At 33.6% G+C, this 19,238-nt stretch overlaps 1 protein-coding gene across 1 annotated transcript in view; it reads right to left on the reverse strand.

The window, feature by feature from the left end:
• Window positions 1–747: 747 nt before the first annotated feature.
• The window catches only part of LOC124357959 (titin-like), a 49,914-nt gene continuing 31,423 nt past the window's right edge, over window positions 748–19,238 (reverse strand). The window contains exons 3-6 of the mRNA XM_046810128.1: window positions 15,479–15,539; window positions 14,111–14,226; window positions 12,027–12,129; window positions 748–6,522 (exon numbers count right to left, since the gene is read on the reverse strand). Of these exons, the coding sequence (XP_046666084.1) occupies window positions 3,980–6,522; window positions 12,027–12,129; window positions 14,111–14,226; window positions 15,479–15,539 (2,823 nt within the window). The 3' untranslated portion in view covers window positions 748–3,979. The remainder of the gene's footprint in view (window positions 6,523–12,026; window positions 12,130–14,110; window positions 14,227–15,478; window positions 15,540–19,238) is intronic.

Below are 19,238 nucleotides of genomic sequence, written 5' to 3' on the forward strand. Positions count from 1 at the left end.
AAAGTACTAAGTAAATTTACATTAAACATTTGGGGTGAGATAGAAAAATTCCAAAAAGAGTACAAATTTTAGAAATGTTTGTATCCATTTATGTGAACAACGATCTTTACACCACAAAAGGGGAGTTACGAAATGAGAAAAAGCAAATTCCAGTAATGCTGCATAAATGCATAATGTGCTTTGTACAATGTTTTACCTCATCCATATTGAATGTTCAAATATTGTTTCACAATTTCAATATACGAAAAAAAAACCTACCTTTTAAAGTTAATACAGACATTTTGTTAATTTGAACATTTAAAAACACTGACTACCTACTTCTAATTACGATAAAAGACAATTTTTATTTACCAACATAAAAATTTATTGTTAAAAATATTGACTATGTAAATAACAAAAGTATCACAGATTGAGTGTATTGATCAAGAGACAATTTTTAGATGGACCTATACTCGAGTGCAGCAAAGAAGACAATTGAGGGCGTGGCCACTGGCCTTCAACCGACCAGACACAGCTTTACTTTACGGTAAAATACTAGAGTACAAGAGCTGCTCGATGCTATTTAGCTAGATAAGAGGACTAAAAAACTTATGCTTTGATAAACTTATTTATCTTTAGGTAAAACTAAGATAATTGACTGCTCAATATTTTTATAAAAAACTTGCACTTACTTATTTGACAATGTGTATTACAATGTTGTATGTTGTTTAATGACAATAAAGAATTAATTGATTGATTGATTTCATCTTTTATTACCAGATTAGTTTTATATAAATATAAAATAACATTTTTATATTAATTTATTTGCTAATTAATTATATATTCTTCTAATACAAGCAAGCGCGTACTAATTCCTTAGCAATCACTGCATAACAAATTGATTAAAAATCATTATTTTGATTTAAATTCTGTCGGTAATGACAAGTTAAAACCAAACAAGTATGAACCAAAATAATGACATTATACTATAGGCTATACCACAGAAATTATAGATTTCAGTAACATTCACTTATATTACAGAAAATTAAAAAAAACCCAAGAATGTCAGAAACTTTTGGAAAAATGTTCTAACGTAATTTATGCCATCATAATTGAGAGTATTTGCCAGACACAAGATGACATGGCAACAGCGACGACACACTATTGGCCACACCCCAACAGTCTTCTCTGTTGCACTCGGGTATAGTCAGATGAGGCTCTGATCTCCTCATTTGAAGGCTACTTTATTCCAAGTTATGAAATCATAACGATGCTCATTACATGACTACTGGCGTAAACGGGACCATTACATCACTACTGATGTAACGTGGCCATTACGTCACTACTGATGTTACAGTGACCATTACATCACTACTGATGTAACGTGGCCATTACGTCACTACTGATGTTACAGTGACCATTACATCACCACTGATGTTACCATGACCATTACGTCAATACTAACATTACCGTGACCATTATGTCACTATTGATGTACTGAAACCATTACGTCACCACTGACGTTACCGAGACCATTGTCACTACTGATGTACCGAGACCATTATGTACTATTAAACAGGAAGGTTTAAGTTGTATTCTTAGGAAACAGGTATTAAACACAAACTGTAACATATAGGGTGAGAAATATGTATGATGAATGAACAAAAGAGGAGATGAAAACAAGATACAGTTTTTAAGAAATATTAATACAAACACATAAAAAATGCAACAAGATAAGTGAATACCTTACAAGAGTAGATAATGATGAAAAAGGTGGATAGTAACGCATTGAGATGGTTTGACCTGTAGGTAAGGATTATTCTCGAAAAAAAGGTAAAATCACATAAAACAATGGACAGAATTAGTGAACAAAATTGAGACACACGCAATTGTGAAAGTCTTATGCATGATATACATTTTTAATTGTAAACTGTTTTGAAAGCACAAAACCCATGTGATTTTTCTAAGTTCATTGTTTACAATGTACTGTTAATTAAACAATTAATAATTTGGGAAGTGTTTAATGAATGGCAAATATCCCTGTGTAATTCACTCTGAAACACAGTAGAAAAATAAGGATACAGAAATTACAGGCAGGTTATTACAATGTGAAAAACCAAGACAATACGATTAAAACTGATTTTAACAGTGAGTTGTACAAAGTAATTAGTTAACGTTGACAAATGACTGCTACAGTCTCGCCACATCAATCTGTGTGGGAGTTGATAAATTGTCTTGGAGAGTCCACGTTTGGATGTATAATGAATTCCTTTAATGATTTCTAAAACAATATTAAAAAATATTTGACTTGTATTTTATCAAAAGTAACATTTTCTATTTGTTACCAGATAGTTACTTATTTTATACATTAGAGGGTGAAACCCAGATTCAAGAGCATACCGTTTTAAAGTGATCACCCTACAGTAATATGAATTGTTAGATTTTATATACAGTCCTGTAGCTTCTTTGGAAACTTAAAATCCGAGTGAGCCGATTATTTTAATGAGACAATTATAATTATGGAGTGTAAAACGGATTTCTAGTGGTCACGTTGCAAAAAGTGAACAAATGGTGGAGATGACCTGTCAAATATTCCACAATTTTAAGAAAGTTTGCATAGTACACATTTATTTTATTATTATATCTAACTGTAGAAAGGTTTTGAACACTTTTTAAGCTATTTATGTGTTAGTTTTATATTTTTATCTTTCCTCCTTGTTCTATTAATCGCACTTGTAAATATGATGATACTGTCTTCTGTCAGCTGATACTCTCCTGTGGATATCGTGTTTATTCTGTGAAACAAGAATACACAATTGATTTTATCATGAAAGTGATATTCTGACCATCTTATATTGCCTACAGATTTCTGTTCCTGTATATTCTGTAACGTGTCACTTGCCACACACACATTCCAAAGTACAAATAAATGCTGAGGATTGAATAAAAAATTTCATTTTTCAAGGTATAAAACAAAATTTTAAGAATTTTCCTATTTATAAAATATTTACTAAAACAAGTTAATGAATGGAGGAAAATGCATTAAATAAAATTCGCAGGCAAGATGGTTGAACTGTCAACAATGAACGACATGAAAATGTTGTGAGAAAATGCTAATACAGAACAAAACAATAAGAATAAGTTGGAAACATTGCAGGAGGCATAATCTCAAAAATGCTCAAAATAAAGAAGAACAAGAACAGCCACAGTGTTTGATAAATGAAGCAGATTTCCATACCTATCCGCATGATCAGACCTGCATATCATAATACATAAGATAAGATGAAGAGTCATTCACGTTTACCTGAAATATAAAGTTAAAATAACACAATAACAAAATTACAATATAAAAAGGCATCCAACTTGCCTGATTTACAATATGCAAAATGTTAAATTCTAGCAATTTAGAGAACTTAAGATTTAAGAAACAAAACCATTATTATCTACGTATTATGCGCTTTTATCCTGGGATAGTGCAGGCTGTTATCTATTGATTTCTAAACTCTCTGACATAATAATAACATTTATGTCCGAGATCACATAATTCATTGTAATTACTGAAGATACCCTCAGATTATTATTATGATAGAATTTTTTCTAAAATTTATATAACATTTTTGTTTTTGACAACAAACTATTACAATTGTATAAAATACACTGTATTATTTTCTATATTTTTCAATATAAAACTGATCTTGATAGGTGAATGGCTAATATAATTTGTCTGTATCACGAACGGATTACATTAAGGCACTATGCCACCTCGTTACCCTCAACTAGTGTACAGTTATTCCCCAACAAATCACAATAAAGATTTACTAATAGTCAAACGATAATCTGTATGGTATAATACTTCTTTAAACATGGATAAAAATATTTTCTTTATTATTACAAGAAGCATTAAAGAAAGCATATGACACAGCATAACAAGGTTTAAAAGTGCACATGAAAAGCCTTAGCTACTAGACGGACGCAAACATAATCGAGGAAACAGTCGAGATCAGGGGTGCGACTTCTTCATCGCTAGCTGCGCTCTTTTCTCCCATTCTTCCTTGCGCTGCTGGATTCTCTTGAACCTCGGAACATTATCTTCCTTCTCAATATTCTTTTCCTCAGAGCTGTCGAGGCTGATCACCTCCACCTCCTTCTCCTTCAGAATGCTCACAATCATTCTCTGGGCCACGACTGAACTCGGAGGGTCGATTACTTTCGGATCCGGTATCGTTCGGCTCCTTTGTCGCTTTTCGTAAGCATTATTGTCTTTTTTAGAAGTGGCTAAAACAGTTGCAGACACGGACTCTTCATTGTTTGCACTGATACTCCTCTGATACTTGTACGCTACACTCGGGATCGACTTCTCTAATACTTTAGTTTCGACAAGGGACTCTTTTATTTTCTTGCGCTCTTCAGGAGGTGAGTCCCCACACTCGTTCTCTTTGTCACTATCTCTGGACTTCATCGGTGGATAGTTCGAGGTTTCTATATCATCTGGTGCTTCTGTGTCTTTCACTTTTAATGATCTTCGAGCAAACACCTTAAGTAATTCTGGTTCCTCCTCTTTCTGTTTGATAATTTCTCTAGACAAGGACTTCCTCCTCAAAACAACATCTCCGCTGTCTTGTGATGCTAACGTGTCAGAACTTCCATACGAGTTGCGATCAACGATGTTATCCTCACTACTTGAAATGTCCTTGGATTTTCTCTTACTAAAGTCATTCATATTTTCTTGATTTCTGGAATCAAGCTTTTCCAGGCTTAGCTTTCTTGACCTATCGATATCGGATACAAAAACATCCTTTGTTAATGACTTTTTACGAGGGGCAAATTTTATTTCTTCTATCTTAGGTGTTTTGTCAACATTTAGTATATTTGCAGGTTTATCATCATTGACAAATGATCTCTGCCTCAACACAACATTTGTAGGCGATACATCTTGAACTTTTTCGACCAATGGTGATTTTTCTTTGACATCTTTGATTATAACTGTTTTTTGCACACTTTGATTTGACACAATTGGTTTTTCAGGTGATTTCTGAACTTCTATGTTTCTTGGTGCAATTGAAACAATAGAGTAATTCGGGTTTGATATTGAGTAAGGAGAAGCACTCCACTGTTTTACGCTGTTCAGAAACTTTGCTTGATTTGGATCTACTGGTTCTTTGGCCACGCAAACATCAACTTTCTTGATTATACTTTCCTGGGTCTCTTCCTTCCCTATTTCAACTTTAACATCTATATCATCAGACTTGCTGTTCTTTCTCACAGGATAGTTCATATTTTCAGTTGTTTCACCTTTAGAAAGGCTAGGACCTTTCTCGATTTCATCTTGAACAATTGCTTCTTCAATAGGAGCTGCCGATGTAGAAAGAACAACATTAACTGAAGGCTTGCTATCAACGTGATTCAACTGGACTCGCAGGAACTCTGGCACTCGAGGAGGTTTGGACTCCAGACTCTCACGTTTGGAAGGGCGAGGAGCAGGTACAGGGTAAAAATTAGGAACTTCCTTGTTTCCTTCTTTTAAGCTTTTACGAGGCTCGGGTTTGATATTGTGAGGAGGAGGATTTTGACGTGGCTCATTAACGGTTTGAGTAATATTTACAACACTCGAACCCACAGGGATTGTAATTTGATGAGTAACACTTTCCGAAGACAGAGACTTTTTAGATGAGGGTTCTATTTCATGGCTCTGGATACTGTCTAAGGATGCACTTTTCTTCACTTGTAATCCCGAAACACTGTCTGTAGCGTCTTCCCTCAAAACTGTTACTTTGCAAGAGTCCATTGTTTCCGAGCTGTTTATTGTAACAGTCGTAGTAACGTCCTTAAGATTCTCTTCGATTCTTTCACTGGAGATATGATGATCTACGATTTCAAGTGTGGTAAACTCGTTTAGGTCCTCTACCTCATCTTTCTGCAGATCAGATCCGAGCCCTATCGGAAGACTGGGTGTATCTAAAGAAACAAAAGGTAAAGCTTCATCACGTCTGAAACTCTGAGACTTTTTGACAAAAGTCCTTTTCGGAATCGACGAGTCGACTTCAAGAGGAATGATCTTCCTTAGAGGCGATCTTCCTTCGAGTGTGTTTTCGTCGTTGGGCGTTTCGGTGGCTTTGTGTACTACAGGGGGTGAGTCCGGTGGGGTAGGTGAGGGTGGGTAGAATACTTGTGTTCTCGATACGGAACGCTCCTGGGAAATATTGATGGGCTCTACCCTCTGACGAGAAGCCGGATGGTGCCTCCCCAATTTGGTCACTTCGTGAACGTATCTCCCCTTCTCGTCCATCCTCTTGTGAGGAAGCTCTAGAGAGGGCTCCTCCACCACTTTCTTCTTCTTGCCACTGCGTCTGGACAGCAGCCGACCGAAGAACGTGGAATGTTGTTCCGGCTCATCCTGCTCTCCGACCGTCGCACAGTCGAGCTGGCGGTTGGTAGCACTGGAGCGGCTGCGGGACAGCTTGACGGGGCTCTGGTGCCAGGTGGGGGTGGCTCCGGGGGGAAGGGAGGCGGACTTGAGCTGAGTGGTGGTGGCGGTGGCGGTGCCTGCAACAAGCCATGCGCTGTCAATCATGCAACATCACACATACACGACGTCTTCTGTTTGTTTAACTAACTGGTTGGTTGTACTAGAGGCCATTTTTATTTATCCTTATAAAATGAATATTAACCTCAAGCATGTTAGTATCTCATTTTTAAGTAGAATTATGAAAAACGTCTCATTTTAAATATATAACTAACAAACATCCAAACACTTCTTAGTTTTGTTTTATTTTTTTATATTAAAACTTCACAAGAAAAAACCCAAAAAGCATCCCATAACTCTATAACCCAAAATAAGGGTGTACATGTGTTTTGAGATTTAACATTGTTCTTATAGGGGTAATATTGGCAAGATCATTTCACTCACTATGATCAAATCTTTTTATGTTATTATTTTTAAAACACAACAGATGTTTAAATTTCAACATTTATTTATAATTCCATAAAAACAGGTTTTGCTAGTAAAAAATTGGTCTTGATCAACTTTAAAATTGCTGATACTTAGTTTTACTTTGGAACATTACAATTTACCAAGAATCTTAACTTTGAAACGTTGAGTTATTACAGTATGTGAGATTCCTGTGTAAGATTCTTTCTTTGCAATGCTAAGTAGTTTTATTTTTTAAGAACATCTAGTGGTAAAACAGTGTCACAGGGTAGCTAGGAGACACTCCCATGGTTAGATCACTGAACATTGTGCTAGGGAGACGTCATTTGTTAGGAGCTATTCACAATCTAAAGCAACGTATCACATCGTGGTCAATTACTACCCAAAATGTACTGAAACTTTAGAATTTTTTGCGTTTTATAGTTTTACACAAATCTGTAAAAATCCAGATTGTATTCCATAACATCAAACAATCTGTATGTTCAGCTTACAAAGTTGAATGGAAACCTGCTTGCGATCTCTATATTATAATATCAATTGTCATACGAAATTCATGTCAGGGCAATTATTTTAAGTGTGTTTTATTTTGGAAATCATATACAATACCTATTTTTTTATATTTATCATTTTATTACGCTTAGCCAAATACAAATCTTAACGTGAGTTTGTGGATATTTTAAGGACTTTTACAAGACCTTTTTAATATTTTACTACACAGTTAATCATAATCTAATGAAAATTAAATTTGTGGGTACATACAGTATCATTTGATCTTCGGATACCAAATGTTCAAAATTTAAAATCCAATTTCTAGGTATTTAAAAACTTTTAGCAGATACTTTTTTAACACAGTTAACAGTTTTAATTTAACAGTTAGATCAATTAAAATCAAATTTGTAAAATAGGTGCTACTTCAATCCCTTCAAGAACCTTTCTCACAATTTAAATTTGTTTTAATAGGTTTCAAGAAATTTATTTTTTAAGCATTTTAGATTGTTACAAAATTATATTAACTTAATAAAAATCAAATTAGTGATTGTGTTAACTTTGAACTTTGAGTCTCTTGTCCCACAATTAAAAAATTAATATCCTACATTTTCATAAACAATTTTGAATTGTATGAATACATTTTTGGATATTTATAATACAGTTATACTTAACGAGGTAGAGCCAAATCTGTGGCAATATATGCTACATCTTTATTTTGTGGACTGTATGTTCGTTTAGAATATTACAAATGAATATTACTCAACTTTTAGAGTTTTCATACTGTATATGTTCAAGGTCATTTTTGGATTTTTGGGTTTTCATTTTTGCAATTACTTGTTAATGCTCCAGTCTAAATAATCATATAATAGATAATGGCTTATCCTCCGACATTTCAACATCTCATATCCCACAATTACCATTTTTAAGTCCTATATAGGGTGTTTGAAAAGTATGGGTTATAATAAAACACAATAAATACCGATGTTTTTTAGTTTTATTTATTGTGTTATAAATTTACGACATAATTTGCTAATTAAAAAAAGTCAGTGAAAACACATTGGTTAGTAGAGTGAAACGCCGCCAACCGCATCAGAATACGACGATCCAGTCAGAAATGGCAGCGCATAATGTATTTCACAATGTGTACCTAAAACAACCCGCCATTTCTGATTGGATAAACCTTTTGAGATGCGGTTTGCGGCATTCAACTCTACTAAGTGAGCTCTTTCAAATGAGGTATCACTCGACCCATGCTTCAATTTAAGATTTCCATGTTTTCCTCTGTGGGCCGTCCCCCTATGGTTGGCATGTCATGGTAATAGCAAGGAAACATAGTTTACATAGCCATATGACACTGTGCAAAGTCTATGGCTGTTATCTCCTATGGTTTTTAAAATATTAAGCCGTACCCATACTTTTCAAACACCCTGTATAGGTTTGAAAAAAGAGCTCTTAAAAAAATGATACTTAGTCAAATAAAACCTTTAATAAAGTACTAGTAACACTTATTCTTCCTTAATTAAAGTAATTTAAGTTGAGGAATTTTACTCATTTTGTTATATTTGGGTCTGTCTGTAAGTTTTTTTTAAATTTCATAAATGGCACTTTTGATTATTGCATATTACATGACCTAGACTTTATTACATTAAGTTATTTACATTATTGAAATAGTAATATTTTTCTATTTGGGAGTAAGTGCACTTGTTATAATGATATGTTTAAGAATATTTATGCCAAATTATTTGCTACTCTCTGTATATAAATTAAAGTACTTAGAATTAAAAGATGTGTAAACTTTACTAAAATATATGAATTAAGCTGCACCTGTAATCCTTTAGTTATTTCTATACTTGTTTAGTAATCCTTTACTTTTAACTGACTGGAGCTCATTTCTTCATAAGAATTTCCCTAGTGACTAAATCGTCAAAATCTACATTTTACATTCTAATACAGATGCTCAACGTATGTAAAATACGTAGAACGCTTTTTTCTTGCAACGTTAGGATAACTCACTTATAGTTTTACTATACTGCAATTTTCAACATAATATTTTGTGTTTATGTATCAAAACCACTTTTATTAGAGATAATTTAATGTTTGTTAAGATTAACTTGAATAATATGTGTGTTAGTCGCAAAAGAAAACAATAGTTATTTAATTTTATTTATTTCATTTATTTTTTTATTTTTTTTTTTATAAAACATACTGTACAATAATAAAAGCAAATACTATCTGCCTCAAACATGTTTACTAAGTGACATTTTGTGTGCAAATTACACTAGTAATTACACTAGTAACAAGGTCAATTAACTCCTGCTGTAAATATTGTAAGTCCAATTACATTTAGAAATGATACCTTACAGAATAATTTTCAGAGATTATCGTTTATTTGTAACCTGTTTATCCATTCAACAAATTAACTGAACAAAATATATGGTCTGAACATTTCATTATTTTCCATTTAAATGTTTTAGTTTTGGATTTATAAGGGCCAAAATTACAGAGAGCAAATCAGTATTTACTTGTCAAGATTCACTGATTCTACAAAACGTTATTCCTCACTCAAACGTATCTTATTTAAAAGATGAGCTCAATAAAATGTTTGGTTTGTTTGGGAATTCTTTAGAAGATCTTTCCAATTCTTAGAAGGTTATTAATACAAAAATTGAACTAATAACACAGGACAGTGGATCAAATTCAGGAGCACAAAATGGAGTACACCTCACACTTCTGAATTTTTCATTTGAGTTTCTGTATCGTGGAATTGGAACAGTGAAATTGGTGAGTGAAGATCACAGAAACATAATTCTGAGAATTCTGAAGGACCGACCAGATTTGTTGTAAGACAGCTGGCTAGCTAACAACTGTTTCACAAACAGACTTATTGCACTGTTAGTAGAAAGTACATATAAAGAGTTATGTCAGAAAAGTACTCGGGATCAAGTTGAGAATATAAGGCTCTACCATTGTACTTATTCAAGAGGGAATTCCTCACAGAGGCAAAGGGCTGACTGTTATTTCCTTCGGTAGTGATTTTGTTATAATTCATGTTGTTATTCTCATAACCCAGCTATTTCTTCCTCCCTTCAGGCATGCTTGCTGATCATCAGTTTCGGGAAAGGTACTCAAGACGTGACAGTTATCATGAAAGAATAGTTGATCCACTCACATTCAATTAACAAGATCATGATGAGAGGAGTAAGAGAGAGAGAGAAAGAGAGAGTCAGTCATCCCAAGCCACACAAAGCAGACATAAGCTAAGCGAAGCTAAGTGACAGTGCAGTGCTAGTCTAGAGTGATGAAATGATCAATGGGTTATGGGTGAATCCTATTTAGAAACAAGCGTTGTTTGTAATGAAAATAAATTAAACCTATGCAAAAATATTGTTTTTAATCCAATACGTCTTGATATTGAATTTAAACTTTTAAACTAAATTATTGAATCGTAGTGTACCTTATACAAAATCGTGAGTTCAGTACATTTACATAGTATTTACTAGTATTTCAAATTTTCCATCAAACTCAATTTCTTCCAGGTTTTCTTACAAGTATGCGTCAAAATATTACTCAATATGGGGGTTCCACTAGATTAATTGAACTCTAGCATGTATAAAAATGTAAAGTTTACATTTATTTTCAACCAGTGTAATTTGTATACATATTTTTCGATGAATGAACCACAATAACATCCATTGACAACAGCTAATGAAAACGGAAAAGAAAGTATTGTTAATGGTATGAAAGATATTATTTCCAGTGCAATACCAATCATTTAGTAAATCTCCACTCGTACAAAACTTCTTATAATTCAAAATAGAATCAGTAAATCTTGAACAAGTATACTCTTCGCAACTGATAAGGGTAGATCCGATTCAATATAAAAATTGTAATGGACTTTTTTATACACCTTTGTAGCGTAACAAAGTTACCACTGAAATTACTGCATTATATTACCCATAACAATGAATTGTAACTCATAGAAATCATTTAGAATGTACCCATAAATATTCCTTTATTATATCAGACAAACCTTCAAACAGACATTGATACATTTTATTTAGTTTTAAATTTTCTTTTCCCTTTTTTACTCTTGTACGTCATATTAACTGGTGAGCTGTACCTTTTAGATGAATCAATACTTCTTGTCTCTTCAGTACTTAGAAATTATTAACAAAAACAATTCTTCTGCAACATCATTTCCCTAGTGAATAAAACTGTCAATGAGTATTAGATATGAATATTATCTATGTATAACACAATATAAATAAACCTTTGAACACTTTTTTTTGTAAAATTTTATTTTTGTTACAATGTACATTTCGAAATCTTTGATTTCATCTTCAGGTACTAACTAAGGTTAAGTTGTGAAAATAAATAATTAAAACTAATTTGTCATGTGTTTTTTCACTACCTTGGTGGCTAAATTTGTTGTATTTAGTTTGAATTCATCAAATAAAACCATACGAGCCGTAATTAGAGCCAACACAACCTCTGATGACTTCACAGATCAGAGGTTTAAATGGTTCAGTCCTTTCTCTGAGTATCTGTAATGAAGGCTACAGATACAGTTCTTGTGATGATGACAATGATGATGATATGAACAATGAGGTGACAATCAGTCAGGCCTTACCAGTGGTGACAGGAAGATCTGGAGTGACGCTGCGGCCCACCGACAGACTGTTTGACTCCTCGTTGACCTCCGGTGTGGCGGGTAGAGTCGTCACCTCCCCCAACTGTAACATCGCCACATCACATCTCAGGACATCGGACAAAAACTATAATCTCAGAGGCCAATATGACACAAAGATGCTCTTAGAAATGTCTTTCAAATTCCTGAGAAGTATCGATATTGTGAACCACTCAGGAATTTCAGCACTACTGAATATCATTAACAATTCAGGATGAGTCACAAGTTCTCCTCCTCCCTTGACAAACTTTAAATATTATTGACACTTATTTAAATAACTTTTAAACAGCATACTCATCCTTCACATAAATTGTAGAATCTCTAGAAAATGCAAAGATGTCTAAGTACAAGGGTCATTTAATAATTAAAGAGAAAAAAATGGTCTGGATAATAAACCGTTTTCTTTTACAAAACAATACTTTTCATACTTTTCAACATAATCTCCTTGAACATTTTTTCACTTGTTCTAATGGGCTACAAGCTTCTTTATTCCGGCTACAAAGAACTCTATATAAATGTTTGAACAAATTTCCCACAAACTTTTTCACACCTTCGTTGTTCTAGAACCTCTTCCCACGTTCTTGCACATCTTTAACGGTGCTCCAGCTTCATACAGATATTATTATGAAATGTACCAGTACTACCTTGAACCTTATCAACTATCATTTCCAAAGCCATGCGGCGGTCAGCACGAATAAGGTCATTAATTCGACTTTCAAGTGAGGGAGTTGAAAATGCACCTGGTCGGCCAGAACGGTCTTTGTCAATCGCTGAGTAACAACCATTTTTTAACTGCTGTAACCATTTGTAAAAATTTGCATGATTCATACAACCTTCACCATAAACTTTAGCCATTCCAAAGTATATGTTCACTGCTTTCTCGCCTTCAACAAGTAAAATGTGAATAACAGAACTTTGTTCAACTAATGTGGAATTTTCAATCTGACCCACCACCTACAAATGTATTTTTGACGTTATAAAAAAAATATATTGATACATCAGGTGATCAGGGTTTTTCCGAGTGATGCCAACTAAAAGCCATAAAAGTGCCAAACTTACCCTACAAACAACGTTTTCCCCAGACCAATTTGTCTCTTTAATTATTGAATGATCCTTGAACTTGAACTTCTGTTTTCAGTTAATCAACATTCTATTTGAGAGGTTCACTCTCACACCTCATGTGTTCACTCTCAAAAGACACAAGAGTGTTGCTAATATATAAGTCTTATTACCATATTAAAGAATAAGAATATTTATTTGTTCAACAAAGAATATTATCATATTAGCGTTTATATTGTCTGAAAAATGAATGTCCATCTACAACCAGTTTTCGACAGTTATTTAAAGATGAACATAACCACGGTTCACTTCAGTTAACATAAAGACATGTAGTACATGTGTAGAGGATTTGAATTTTCTAGCTGCAATTTTCAAGATATTGTGAGGACAGACAAACACAATCAATCAACTCTATGGTATTAAAGTACAACATAGTTCTGCTTGCAAATAACCCAAAAATACAAATTAAATAAGTTTTTGTAAAAATATTCCTATGACAGAACTTCTATGTTTACTCTTTTCAGATGTAGTTTCATAACATTACTTTTTTACAAAAAACCCACTCAACTGATACCCTAGAATTATTTTAGGATATGAAATCAGGGGAATAATTCTTGGAAAGGGAAGGTCAGACCAGTACTCATACTGGTTTATTTGGAAAATTTTACTCCACCATTTTATCTATCCCGCCACACATCTATTTGAAGGAACCATGTCTACAGACAAGATAGTTTAATCTAATAACTGTAACTTACTACTGAATCTTACTATCATTAACAAAATAATAAGATGTTGTAAATTGGATAACAAGGGGGAAGGGGGAGGGAGTTAAGCGGTGTGACGGGGTCCGCCAAGTTCAGTATGGCCCTGGAGAAGGGGTATCGATAAAATTTAAACTATTTTCTTTGGACCTCAGAAAATGAGAGGTTTGAACAAAACCAATAGTCGCTACTGCCGAGATATAGTACCTGGGTGGATCTGCGCTTGCGTGGCACACCGTGGGTTCGCTTCGGCTTGACAGACATCTTGTGTCTGGCAGCGGTGTGACTGAGAGGCTCGGATGTGACCTCCACCCCCGTCGGTTCTGGAACACACATCACATTCATCAGGTACAAACATGTACAAAACTTTAACTCTAATGTGACACATTTCTTAAATTGAACCAAAAAGAAGTTTTTAGGAATACACTATATAAAACGTTAAATACAGAAGAATATCTTTCTCTTAGTACATTCAAATGAAATAAATGTATAAACCCTTTTTTAAGTATAGTACTAGCTTACAAGTGAATGTATTGACACTACCTTGAGATTGCCGTGTCAGATCAACTTAAACACTAAACCATTTCCTACCTTAGTATTAGTCACAGTAACCATTACCATGCTTTATTATTCTTACAAAAATCTCTGAAAACAAAATAAAAAGGCCTACGCACAAAAAGTTTGCAACTGAAAATGAACACAGGATTATACTGAACTAAAAAATGATAGATTTCCCAAAAGAAGCCATACAAAAAGGTTCTGGCAGAAAGAATAAAAATCATACAAAACATTTAGAGGACAAAAATATTTGACATTTTTTTATTTTTATACACTATTAAAAAAGTATAGGGTGAAGTGTTACATCATAAATAATCATATGTAAATATAAGATATACATAATTCATCTCTTTAGAAAAATCATTCTCAGAGTAAAACTGAAAAAATTGTAAAGCTAGCCATATTTAGTGAAAATTTTAGTTTTTAACACATTTTTGAAGGCTATAGCCTTGCACTGATGTAAAGTAATAACATAAGCAGAATACATTTTATTCTGAAGATGAATATTTTACCATTTATTAGACATTGTCTGGGTGACCTTATATTCTAGCCGTTTTGTGTTGTTTCTTTGTAGTCTTAAGACTGTATATTTTACTTTTAAAACTTGTACAATTGTATTAATAAAACTGTTCCAATTATATATTTTATTTCTACTGTTAAACTTTACTAATAACATTGCAAATACAGTGTTTCATAAGTTGGCTTTGTTTATTAAGCAAAATGGATTACTCAGTATAGAAATACATCTCATGTAATACTTGTGTTGTTTCTAGCCACTTGCTGTTGGCTATTAATGTTTTTCATTGTAGTTAAATATGTGCATTTTTTTTCTAAACCTTATACTTTGTATGAATGTATTGTTCATATTTATGTAATCCATTTGATACATTACCTTATAACTGACTTTTCCTATTATCGATTGTATTTAATAAAAACTCTATAATTTTGAATAAAAGCCTGGTTAAGCTTTATAATTCACAGAAACAAACAACCCAATGACTTAGTAAAAGTTCTTACCAGACTTCTTGTCGTGCAGTGACAGTTTGGAGCCGTGCCCTGAGCTCTGATCATACGAGTCCTGAAACCAAAACAATTTTTTTTTAAAAGGTTAAAGACTCACAGTAAACATTTTTTAATATATTTTCTAAAACTGAACATTTTTAAGATATTAGAATTTAGTAGCAATAGAACATCTACGTTTGTTTTGATTGTAAAATATGTAAATCCTATATTGTACTATTCATTAAATTTAAAATAACAAGTAATGTTTTAAAAGAATTGAAACATGTAATGTGCACAAGAATGATTTGGTTATGCATGAATAATTTTTAACAATACATCACATTAAAGACAATTTTCATTACATGAAATTATAAACGACTCACAAACTTTAAAGCTAAAAACAAAACAATCACTGACAATATGCGGGTGGCTTCTGTGGTGCTAAATAAAAAAATATTAAAAATTATTTAATCAACAATTTCATTTACAATCTAAGTGCTTCAATGGAATTGCAATTAATAATACTAAACAATTAAAAATATTCTTCATGTAAAATGCCAATTTTATCCTCACATTTTTTATTCAAGAACAGTAGTAGGTAGGGTAGAGGTTGTAGGTTAGAAGTTAGGTAGAAGAGAGGATAGGTGGGGTGAAGATAGGGTAGGATAGAGATTATGTAGGATAGAGGTTAGGTAGGAGAAAGGTTAGGGAGAAGATGTATTAGGTAGGGGAGAGGTTAGGGAGGAGAGAGGTTAAGTAGGGCAGAGGTTAGGTAGGAGAGAGGATAGGTGGGGTGAAAATAGGGTAGGATAGAGATTATGTAGGATAGAGATTAGGTAGGAGAAAGGTTAGGGAGAAGATGTATTAGGTAGGGGAGAGGTTAGGGAGGAGAGAGGTTAAGTAGGGTAGAGGTTAGGTAGGGTAAAGATTTATGTAGGGTAGAAGTTATGTAGGATAGATAGAGGTTAAGTAGGGTAGAGGTTAGGTAGGAGAGAGGTTACAGAGGAGATACTTTAGTTAGGGAGGAGAGAGGTTAAGTAGGGCAGAGGTTAGGAAGGAGAGAGGTTACAGAGGAGATACTTTAGTTAGGGGAGAGGTTAGGGAGGATAGAGGTTAAGTAGGGTAGAGGTTAGGTAGGAGAGAGGTTAGGGCGGAGAGAGGTTAAAGAGGAGTGAGGTTGAGTAGGGTAGAGGTTAGGAAGGGTAAAGATTATGTAGGGTAGAAGTTAGGTAGGATAAAGATTATGTAGGGTAGAGTTATGTAGGATAGATAGAGGTTAAGTAGGGTAGAGGTTAGGTAGGGTAGAGGTTAGGGTGGAGAGAGGTTAAAGAGGAGTGAGGTTGAGTAGGGTAGAGGTTAGGAAGGGTAGAGGTTAGGGTGGAGAGAGGTTAAAGAGGAGTGAGGTTAAAGTAGGGAGTAGAGGTTAGGAAGGGTAGAGGTTAGGGTGGAGAGAGGTTAGGAAGGGTAGAGGTTAGGGTGGAGAGAGGTTAGGAAGGGTAGAGATTGGGTATGGTAAAGGTTAGGTAGGGTAGATGTAGGATTCAGCTAGTTTGTCCTTATACGTTCTTACTTATATTTCTAAATGTAAGAATAAATTATATTGTATTTGACTTTCAAGTATATCACCTTCTCTTAATCATAAAGGAATCTCTCAAAACAGTGAATTAAACCATGGCAAGAACTGTTTTACAACTAGGACATGTTGTCTCAGAGATAGTGGTCTATCATAACTGTTAACTGTGATGTGCCGGTAACCGGTCCAGGAAGAGACCTGATGATGTAACATCTGCCACCATCTCTCTACATTCCTTGTCGCCCTACACTGGTATGCAGGATTAAGGGGGGGGGGGAGAGAGAACATCATCTGACTGTGTTCATGACCACTTATCTTACACAACATGATAGTTCTAATTATCCATCTAAATACCGCCTTAATTGGATCCTGTCTTTGATTCTATTAACTAACAAATTGATGTTAAGTTTCTCTTATAACTAACTAGTTATTTTTTATTTTCACATCTATTACAAAATTGAAAATCGTAACTAAAACGAGAATGATATGGAGGAATCTGTAAATGAATTTAAATACTCTTAAAATTCCATTGATTAACTGGTATCATGATGAAAAACGGACCATGTTCTCTTTTACATCATGACTGTAATGTATTTGGTAAAAAATCCCAGCACTATTTTGCAGGCCTTTACAAAAAGAATATTTTTTGTACTAGTTTACAACAAATTTTCACGAATTAATACTTTTAGAGCATAGAAAAATACACTAAGTTATAAAAGCTGTGAAAAGTTTTTGTTCAGGCAACAAATTTAAACAGCTCTAAAATGAACTTGCCTAAAGAACCTTTTTATAAATTTCTTGAATATATATATAGTATATATATTTGTATCTATTTATTTATTAATATAATAATTATATATAATTTTAGTTCAAAGGAAGACTCTCTTTTGGAAGTCAAAAAGTCAACTTAAAAGTATAAATATAGAACTATTAACATTTTAATACTGATTGATCTGATAGATAATCATGTTGGCAACAAGCAAATCAGAGAATAAACAAGTTGTAAAGAAAGTGAGTGCAATCATATTACACATTATCATTTGACAAAGGAAAAAAAAGTAAAGAATGTCTTATTTTACCAGGCGAAGTTAGGGCTAAGAAGCCCTCTCTAACACTTAACCTGGTAAAGTAACTCATATGATGAAACTACTTCGTTTAATGTCTTTCGATACTTTACTGTAACAAATCCATTAAAAAAAACATTTTTTAACACATTCACACCCAACAAGAAGACAAGTATTTCAACAGATATAAATCATTTGAGTCCCCCTGGGGTGATAAGCTGCCAGATACAGCTGTAAATATATCCAGGTAAAAGGTGTGATAGTTGAATTTCACTTTTCTGACACCAGAATTCAATATCCCCAAATAATGGATCTGAATGGTCCGTGACAGTGACAAGGAGGTTGACCATGACACCACTCTGTGTTGACAATGGCACCTGCTACAGTAGTTTACAGGTAAGGTGTGGCTGATATGTCAACAATGGACTGAGTGGATTGGCCCACTCCATGACCTCAGGGCCAACTTATAAAGGTGGAGAAAGATTATTCAAGTTTACTGTTACAAGTGTATGATTTATAGCTGTTTGTGAAAGTATTATGGTATTGATTATGTAGTGAATTTTATATTCCTAAACTCCTATATTTATTTCTCAGTAGCTGTTAAGTAATGTTTCATATCACAAATTAATACTTTGGAAGCATCATCAACACATTTGTGGTACCATTCATTAGCTGAGCATTAGTGAAGCCATTACCCGAAGGGCTGGAAAAAAATTTAATTTCTGTCTGAATAGTATCGGGAGAACGAACTAACCTAGAGACCTAAAATTTGCAAACAGCAACAATTCTATAATGGAACATTAGTTACATGTAGACGCATGTTGCTCCATGGGATATGAATGAGAGTTAGCAAACATTTTTAAAATGGTGTTTTAGGTAATCATGACAGCAACGGAAAAATCGCACAATAAATAAATTTGTAAATTCTCAGGTTGCGCCACCAATTTTATTTATTTATTTAATTTTTACATATCATAACCATACAAATCAGTGGTTCAAAACAAGTTTAAAAAGTGTTTTTTTTTTCTTTTATACTTTGAAGAGGTGTGTATTGTTTTATATACTAAATATCTCCAAAGTGTCTAATGCTACAAAGTTGATTATTACGACTAAAAACTTTTAAATATCTCTAATAGCT

This window comes from Homalodisca vitripennis, chromosome 3, assembly GCF_021130785.1.
Source record: "Homalodisca vitripennis isolate AUS2020 chromosome 3, UT_GWSS_2.1, whole genome shotgun sequence".
Lineage (NCBI taxonomy): Eukaryota > Metazoa > Arthropoda > Insecta > Hemiptera > Cicadellidae > Homalodisca > Homalodisca vitripennis.